The 9415-nt window shown below is 38.3% G+C and overlaps 1 protein-coding gene across 2 annotated transcripts; it reads left to right on the forward strand.

Annotated features, from left to right (window-relative positions):
* Positions 1 to 2131: 2131 nt before the first annotated feature.
* Positions 2132 to 8870, forward strand: LOC103478451 (endothelin-2). 2 transcript variants are annotated; one of them, XM_017309304.1, is made up of 6 exons: positions 2132 to 2792; positions 4835 to 5097; positions 6236 to 6392; positions 6670 to 6783; positions 7952 to 8005; positions 8120 to 8870. In XM_017309304.1, the coding sequence occupies exons 2-6, from the start codon at positions 5040 to 5042 to the stop codon at positions 8205 to 8207; spliced, it is 471 nt and encodes a 156-aa protein (XP_017164793.1). In that variant the 5' UTR covers positions 2132 to 2792; positions 4835 to 5039; the 3' UTR covers positions 8208 to 8870. The 2 variants fall into 2 exon arrangements, with proteins under 2 accessions (XP_017164793.1, XP_017164794.1); XM_017309305.1 differs by lacking the exon at positions 2132 to 2792 and having other exon boundaries at positions 4216 to 5097.
* The last annotated feature ends 545 nt before the right edge of the window (positions 8871 to 9415 follow it).

The following is a 9415-nucleotide window of genomic DNA, read 5'->3' on the forward strand; positions in this document are numbered from 1 at the left end:
TTTTTTTTTAACCAAGCAGGTTTCTTCATTTGTTATGACTTGTGTTATCCTTTGCAAGTTAAAATTAGTCTATCTGAAAATTTAAGTGTGACAAAAGAAAGCGGGATTTGGCACAGTAAACTTCCTGCCATCCGCTGATTGGTCCATACTCGGAGAGCCTTCTTCTGATTAGCTACTTCACATAATGTGTGAAGTCTAGTTCATTTAATGTGGTTAATTGGGTATAGGACAGAGATCCGCAACCTTTTTGATAAAAATAATATTTTCTGCTTATTTATTAAATCTGGAAAATAAAGTCCAGGAGATGCAAAAACTACCTTCCCCCTAAAACCTTTTTTGAAGGAAGCAGAACTCTGGGTGTCCTTATTGTTGACAATGAGTGCATGCACCCCCACCTCTCACATTAAAAACACTTTTAGCCTGACAACTATGCTAATAATTAATCTTTTTTTTTGACAAATTATGTACTCACATTTCTCTTTCTTCTATTTTGAGAGTTTAAAAAAATTAACTACAGTAATGATAGATATATTGAAGTCAATAAATTAAAGCAATATTTTTTTTATTTTATTTCAGTTTTAAGGTTTTTTTGGAGGGGGAAAACTACAAATAAAATGGTTTTTGTTTATGCAAGCAGGCATTATTACATACTCACCCGAGCCACATTGTGCTCCAATTAATTTCAGTTCTGAGATAAACAGGTGACACATACATTACCAAAAACCAGCTTATCAAATCATAGCCCACACCAGGTTAAATAACCTGTTATAAAAATCCAGAGAGTTTCCGGGCCAAGTGGGTCAGCTGAACGGATCCCTCTGTAAATAAGTTCCAACAAAGTTCGGGTTTTTATTATGGATACACATTCACAGGGTCTGCTTGAGAAACATCAGCACTGCCACGCCTAAAATATCGCTTGTCATGCTGGGTCATCCAAATTCAAGTGTGCACACAATGTGCACACTTAAATTTGGATGACCCAGCATGACAAGCAATATTTTATTTCGCTTCATTTTCGTAACGCTAAACACAATGTTTAGCGTTACGAAAATGAAGCCCAGGAGTTTGAGCAAATCACTTAACTATTAACTTTTCACACAAAACCATCAGCAGCAGTGCTTCTGATTCACTTACGTCACGAGGAACGGCGTTTAGCAGCGGAGTAGGGCAGAGGTTATGGAAAGCTTGCATATAGGCACCTTATTTAAGTTTATTGATGAAAGGTCAAAAGATGATCTAATGACCGATCAGGTCATCCAAACAAAAGTACAGTGCAAAGATCACACAGCCGATAGGGTGAGTTAATGAGAGGTTGATGATATTTAAGAATTCCCCTTATAAATGATTAATAAATAGTTACTGAATCATTATTAATAACAATTTAAAGGATATGTACAGGGAGTTATAGTGAATTACTTCAGTAGTAAGAGATATGTTAAAAGGGTAAGTCAAATTGTAGGTCTGCAGCAGGATAAGAAAACTCGCTGACAGATGTTTTACAACTGTTTATTACTGGTTTATAAAGCAGCTCAGATAACAACAGCTCAATATTTGAACCCTTTACTGATGCTTTTCAGTGTGACTCAGATTAAGAGTGCCATGGTAATATTTTAAATTTTGCTGATCAAATCCAGTATCAATGTACATTTATATTATCTAAGTCATCATTTTTTATTGCTTCTTCTGCCACTGTAAAGCAATTTATTGCTTTCTTTAGACAATGAATGAGTGAAAATGTTTTACATTCTAGAAACACAAAAATAGATATTGCTTTTTGCTTCACAATAAAACACTTGAGTATGTGTTAGCAGCTACCAGAATGTGTATAAAGGGTTATTTAAAAAAAATATATAAATCATTTAAAAATACCAAACAAACGTTTTAGCATTTGATAAACAAAAATGAGGTTTATGCTTTTTTTATTTTATTTTTTTTCAGAATTTAAGATTACATAGAAGGGTTTTAACAAGCAAGAAGTCATTTAATTGTCAATTCATATGCTGTGAGAAATATGTAACAAAACTAAATTGTTCCCACTTAGCTACAGAAGTTTGACAAAGTAATATCTTCCATTTCACGTGACGGATCAAATAGCAGCATCTATTGATGCTCTCATTCTCTCGGTCTTCGATCAGCCATGTCTCTCCATCAGTGTCTGCTCAGATTCTCAATGGTAACCAACTGCTTCACTGGTCACTTAGTATTTGCAGCTTTTTTTCTCTGAAGTGTTTCTGTGTTTGGATGTGTAAAATGCTGCTAGCATTCTCCTCTTCTATGACTGACTATTTTGGCCTGGTTTTTCTGTTTGGCATCGTTTCTTTCCTGCACATTGCTATTGGAAGAGCTACTGGTGCCATTAACTACATCATTTCTACAGATTATACTTGCGGTTCTCCTCTGAACTGTTTCTCTCCTGAGCCACTAATGCGGCTACGTCTCTCATTAGCTCTGCTAAAAGGTTTCATTAAACATTTTCTCTCTTCCGCACAGAAAAGAAATTCACTCTGCTTCGGGTTACAAGTTCAACTCTTCACCCATTCTCCTCTGGAAAACCCATGTGCTAATCTTTTGGGGAAAAGAGCATCATTGTGGATGTATCTGCACGTAAGATCTGTACATTTATTCCCTGTGTTTCCGTGTGTGAGGGCTGGTATTTGCCTATCAGTGTGAACATGCAATGGCTGAACTGTCTCAGCAGGTCATGTGTGGGACACGACCAGGATCCCTGATCCCTGCTTGGATAAGTCGTCTTTGTATGTCACCGTCTACTGCGGACGGAGGGACTGGTTTAGGTAAATGTAGTTAAATCACCTGTTAAATTGAGATTGGGACTTTCCTAATTGACAGACATTACCTCTTCTTCATTTTTTCTGTTTCAAATTGATGAGCAAATTGTTGTCCATGAAGTCAGAATATTTAGACATATTCATCTTTTTAGTGTAATAAGCAAGTCACTGTGATATGCTTGGAATAGACTGATCAATAATATCTGTAAGAATAAGTCACATCATTTCAATTTCCTTGAGAGAAGTAAAATATCATTTATTTGACAAAATAGGCAATAACGCAATCATGAAAACTCTGACATTAACCATAGGAAAAAAAATGCTTTGTTGTTGCCAATTTGTTCCAATAAAAAATATCTTATTTTAATGGAAAGGAAGAAATAAAAATGTAGTCAGGATTACTGACGGGCATAAAGTTGCATCATTAGGTCTCATTCCTGAAGGGATCTTTATGCAACGCTGTTTACAGATTTCTTCTTGTTTTACTTTTGTTGTTACGTCTCAAATCATCAAATGGTTTTTCTCTTGTATCAGTGAAAGATCTTTGTAAGCAACTTTTTAATGATTTGATTTATTAATGGAAACGGAGCCCGTCTTTGTCGATTTACTACATTTGTTGTAAAACTGAATTATAATTCCTTTGCCACATCCAGTTCTTCCTGCTTGCAGACCTGTACAATCTGGCAACATGAAGTAGAGTGAAAGACTTTTAAACAAAACTTCAAAAAGGGAATTAAAACTCAAACCAATCACAATGAGAACAATTATTCACAAATAAAGAAAATGAGGAACAATCAGGAAATGTCCAACCAATCAAAGATACTGAGTGGATGAATCATTTATAAATGAGATTATATTTAAAAGAAAAAGAAAAAAGAACAACATCTAAAGCACTGCAGGCCTATCTTGCCTTGAAGTCAGTGTTAATGATTTAACAATAAGAGACAGACCCTGAAAAAATGGTTTTAAAGGCAAAAACTATTGTTGACCAAATAAATGCACTACAAACAGTGGAAATGACTGGACTGCATTCTGCAACTTCTGGTTAAAAACGTTCACAAACTTAAAAAAAAATTAGCAACATGTTTGCTAAACCCAGACATGGTAGTAATGTTTTGATGATATGGAGCCAAATTACTGTTCCAAGACTTATATAATTTCCCTTCATTGACTGAAGTATGAATTTTACACTCTATTAAAAAAATAAACACCAGCAAATAAAAAATCAAAACAAAGGTTTTGGTGTGGCCTCCCCAACTCTCATTGTTTCCAAACTAAAACAATCTTTTTGTTGAGTTTAGACTTTAGAGTAAGGGAAATTTTCTGCACAGTTATGTAAGACATATTGCCTGTCATCAGTAATACTTGATTAACTATCTTCTCACACAGGCCACATTTGGTTTGGAAAGGGTTTTTGTTGTTGTTTAATCAGTGAAATCCTGATTTGGAAACACTTATTCACATTTCTTCAGATTATCTTTGTCTGATAAAAAAAATAATAATAAAAAATGTGTCCCATAATCTGAAACAGATGAAAACACAAAAACAGAAGAAACTGTAAGAGTGAAAACACCTTTATGAAGCATTTTATTTAGACGTTAAATCATCACGAAATCAGTTTTTATCAAAGGTAACAAGTTAGAAAATAGTTAAACATTTGTTAGGTTTATTATTGCTTTGGCTTTTGTAATGTTTCCCAGTAAGCAATGTCAAGTTGATGTTGTTTACTGCAGCTGCAAAATATAATGAATATATATAAAACCTCATTAGAAAAGAAATAATTTTTTTAGAATCTTGTCCTCGTGAAAAAAAAAAAACCTAATTTGACGTTTTTCTGTTACAAAACGTTCTGCTTCTTTCCTCTAATCTCTTCCTTCATGTGCTTCCATCAGCCACGGTGCCACCACGTGGTTTTGAGATCATATCATCACTGTACAATAATCTCATGTTAATTTCCCCATTATTCCCCTGCCAAGATAATTCCTCAATCAGAATCCACCTACAGTCGTAAACGTCACTGACAACTGATATTTATCTGTGCCATTCAGAGGCTTCAAAGCCGCAGACATTCCTGGAATGTGATGCAGGTTTGAATGCCCAGGGGTCGAATGTGGCCGCCGTAGGAGGAGGGGGGAGTGGAGGAGGAGTGGTATAAAGGTCAGACAGCAGCAGTAAAACAAGCAGATCAGCAGCAGCAGCAAGTGAGCAGACAGTAGTTTCTCCCTCCAGAGGCTCATTTACAACACATCAGCCATGCCCACTCACAGCAGCCTTCTCCTTCTGGTCACTCTGTGGGCCTCAGTTCAGGACGGTAAGTTTTCTTCTTCTTCTTACATTTTATATTCAAAACATGGTTTCATTTAGAAATGATTATAATTCAGTTTTGGTATAAATTTTGCATGAAATCATATCAATCAATCAAATTTTATTTGTATAGCACATTTCAGCAGCAAGGCATTTCAAGGTGCTTTACATAATTAGAAAAGTAAATAAGTAAAATAAAAAATAAAAACAGCATGTGACATTGAATAAACAGTAAGAAAGAGATTTTTAAAAAAAGATTAAAAAAGATAAAAACATAGTTTTGTTGCGGAATTTAAGCGTATGTCGTTGCTGGACTCCGCCGGCCGTTAACACGGGTATTATCCAGGCCCCGTCGCCTAACAGGACAAGGTCTCCAACCTTGCAGCACCAGGCTCCGTCCACCTGTCACGTGAATTTTTTGCGTAGTCCTGCTAACAATATAGATGTGTTGATGTTCATTTGTAGCTGCTCTTTTGATTTTCCAAAAAAGCATTTTTCCCCACATCAGATTTTTTTAGAGCAAGCTTAATTGAGAAAAAAAAAAATTCAAAACATGTATTTATGGTATGCTAAAAATATTGCTAAAAGCAATCAAATTTTAAAACACTCACAAGACATTGCGACATCATGATGCAGCATTTTTTTTTTCATTTTTGCAAACTCATCTTCTTTCCACCACACTTTTAACAGTAAAAACTTTATAGATCAAAACATGAGAAATGTCGTCTCAAAATATGACTTAAATAACGTCTTAAAGAATCTGAAACACATGCCACAGAATCAAAAAACAAAATAACACCTTAACAGGTTTTTGATTTTAAATGTTGACATGTTTCAATCTCAGATCATTTCTACTTAATATGAAATTCATACTTTTTACTGATACTGATTTTTGTTTAAACATTTTTTTCAGTTCCCAAAGCATTTTTAAAATTGAACAGGAGGCAGAAATGTTAATATTATTTTTCATAAAGTGGTTCACTGCAATATTTAGAGAAATAAAGAAGAAAAGAAAGCTCTAATCCATTGAACGTTTATGGTAAAATAACTCAAAATAAAATGTAATAAAACTACCCTGTGGTGAAAGGTGAATGATCTTTTAGCTGTGTTTGCTCAGCCCCTCTGGTTTCGTCTGAACTCTTCAGGTTTGGGTCTCCCGGTTGTGAAACAGGCAGAACCAGAAGCCGTCGAAGGCGTGCGGACTCACCGGGTGAGGACCAAGCGCTGCTCCTGCAGCGAGCTGCTGGACACCGAGTGCCACTACTTCTGTCACCTGGACATCATCTGGGTCAACACACCCAGGTGGGCGACAGAAGACACATTCAATAGACACAGCAGTTTTTTTTTTTAATCTAGACTTCCAAAGACTCACAACAATGCCCTGAACTACTTGGATTCAAAACTAAAACATTCTAATGCTTCCAACTCTGAGCCTAAAAACCTCCGACTGACCCTCCTATCATTATCCGACTGACCCTCCTATCATTATTGCTGTACCATTAAACAAGGCACTTGCAAAGTAACAGAGAACAAAGTCTGCAGAAGTTTTATGTGACCCAGGTTGTCTTTGAATCTGCAGTAAGACAACAGTTTATGGCCTAGGCGGAGGCTTGCAGCGGCGCAAAAGGTCCGCCGGGCGCTGCACCTGTGCCCGGCTCGACGACAAGACCTGCACCGATTTCTGCCATTTCCGGTGAGTCGGGTGTCCACGCACTCACCAGCTGGAAGGAAACAGACTGCACAGGTAGTTAGCAGAAAGGAGGACAGGGAGTGGTAGGTTGCAAACAGAAGCTGGTTCTATATTTAGCCGAAAAGTGCCTCACGCGTTCTACATGTCTACAGGTGTGAGCATCAAAACAGTCCCGCTCAGGCCTGAAGGACTGGGTGCAGACTCAGAGTCTGCAAAAGGCTGATCTGGATTCGCCCAGAGGAAGCTCGTGCGTGGGAGGCTCTGAAACCTTTAGTCACATTCCCCAGAAATGACTGTACTGCACTGTACTGTACGCACCTTGAAACCAAGGAGACAGCGAGCAGAGTCATGCAGGGCCTTGCAAAGGTTCTTCCAACATTTAAATCTTAACCGATAGTTTTTTGTTTTTTTTTTTGTGTTGCAGCCACAAACTTCAATGTGCTTTATTGGGATCTTACATGATAGAACAGCACAAGGTAGAAAATGATGCAACATGTTTTTGAAAACCATCAAGGTGTGGCAGGTTTTCCATGGGTGGCTGGAAAGCGATTCCGCTGGCCTAGTTTCAAGCCTTTTCCAGGTTTTCTTCCTGGCTTCCTTTGTGTTTACCTCCATCGGTCGTCAAATCCGCTCTGACCTGCTTCCCTGTCTTGGCTGAAGACAAGAATCTCTATGTCATGATGAAGAAAGTGAACGCTCTCACTTTCTTCATAGTGAGAGTGTTCAGAGCGAGGTGCAGCGTTAGTTTCATTCCACAAACATAACATTGTCACCGTAAACCAAAAATTTTAATCTGGTTTCATCTGAGGACATCATCTTCTCCTGTAAAGGAAAGATTATTTATGTAGTCTGGAGAGTCGTTGTCCAGGCAACAGATCCTTCCACCTGAGCCGTGGATTTCTGCAGCTCCTTCAGAGTCAATAGGGATTTCTTGACTGCTTCCTGTATCTGCTTAAGTGATGCCAGCTTGGCCACACCACATGCAAATGTTCAATGTGTGTGATAGACTTTGTTAGGCGCTGTATGTGGGGCAGATGAATTGTGATACATTGATGCTTTAAAACTCAGAAATGATGCAGTTTTGAACGGATGACCGGACCGTTAGTGGACCTGTAAAGAGGAGAGAATTGCAGTTTGTGCTTGGATGACATTTCTGTTTCCTTGTTTGCAGTAATGAGATCCGGTCTGTGAAGAAGCCTCAGCTTGACATGCTCCACATCTTGAGGTGAGATTGAGAAACCATCAATAAAAAATAAAAAAACAAAGAAGCAACATAATTTTTCCCCCCCCTGGACTTATCACCGTTTGACTCTCTGACCTCTCCTCTCCTCTCTTTCAGAACGGCAGCCAATAACTCAAAGCGGGAAGTAGACTCAGGGCACGCAGGCGGAGAACAGTCATCGCAGGCTAAGAGGGAGAACGCGTGATGAACGGAGGGAAGCTGCAGAAGCAGTGAGAGCGCAAGAGAAAGAAAGAGGGAGCAGAAAGCGAGCACCTGAACAAATTCCACTCCTCCAGCAGAGAGGTCGCTAAGGGATGTGTTCGATCCGGGAAGGCCGCGTGTTGTTCTGTTTGTGCCTGCAACTCGAAAGCTGGAAGTACGTGCCCCAGGTCTACAGGTACACGTCGGAAACAGAAGGGAAGGATCAGGAGAGGTGGAGATGCAGCCGGGTTATTTTTAACTCTGGATGAGGGAACTGAAGCGACTGAGTCACAGGCCCTAAGAAAGAGAACGCAAGTTCGAATACAAGCATGGAAATATGGGACATGCATGGATTTTTTGTTTGTTTTTTTGTTTGTATTTACTTCAATGTAACCAATTTATTTTATATAATTTAAAGATTATATATATGAAATCTGTTAAATCGGATGAATAAACTGATTGATTGGCTGAATATAATATGTCAGTTATGAATTAGCCTTTATCATACGACTGATTGCTTAAGGGAATTTATTCTTTTTTGCTTTGGTAAATCAAACTTATATCTGTAAAGCATCATTAAAAGATCAATAAAAACAAGGTTAGACACACAGAAAAAAATCTACAATTTTGTTTTCCGTGCCAAAATAAATAAAGTAACTCATGAGAGGAGAAATTCAAAGGAACACAAAATCCTATTAGAGGAACATGTGTGATTCAATTGTGTGTCAAGCAAACACTTTTCTGGGTTCAAAAGAAGACCTTGCATGGGTGAATGGCTCAGGAATTTACCGCTTCACATCAGTAATGAGTTTACCTGCTACTCAGGGCCGTGTTATCACAGGGATCTGTGGAAAGAATGCTGCCATTTAGAAGTCGGGGGAAGCACAGAAATACCCTGTCACCCTGCGTTTTTCTTTGATTGCTTGCCCCTGCACACAGCGCGGGTGCACCTGAATATGCAAGCGAGGCCGACGGAGGTTCAAAACAAAAACAGCCGTCATGAACCGAGACGTTTTGTTTTTCTTGTTTGCTTTTTTTCTGACTGATCAGGCTGCAGAGACAAACAACAGCAGCTGACTGTTAAAGTGCATCTATTTTTAAGAAGTAGGTTGCCTTGCTTGCTTGACTGCATTTCAGGTCATTCTTTACATACATTGGGCTCTTCTTTGTAGAGACCCCCTGCAGCCATCCAGGCTTCCCTGACAGGCCTGA

This window comes from Poecilia reticulata, linkage group LG16 (genome assembly GCF_000633615.1).
Source record: "Poecilia reticulata strain Guanapo linkage group LG16, Guppy_female_1.0+MT, whole genome shotgun sequence".
Lineage (NCBI taxonomy): Eukaryota > Metazoa > Chordata > Actinopteri > Cyprinodontiformes > Poeciliidae > Poecilia > Poecilia reticulata.

Bases quoted from the DNA above. Each gene is read 5' to 3' on its own strand.
- LOC103478451 (XM_017309304.1), top strand. From the start codon at position 5,040: ATGCCCACTCACAGCAGCCTTCTCCTTCTGGTCACTCTGTGGGCCTCA. The intron at 6,784-7,951 runs GTGAGTCGGGTG...CCTTGTTTGCAG, and splicing joins ACCGATTTCTGCCATTTCCG to TAATGAGATCCGGTCTGTGA. The intron at 8,006-8,119 runs GTGAGATTGAGA...CCTCTCTTTCAG, and splicing joins GACATGCTCCACATCTTGAG to AACGGCAGCCAATAACTCAA.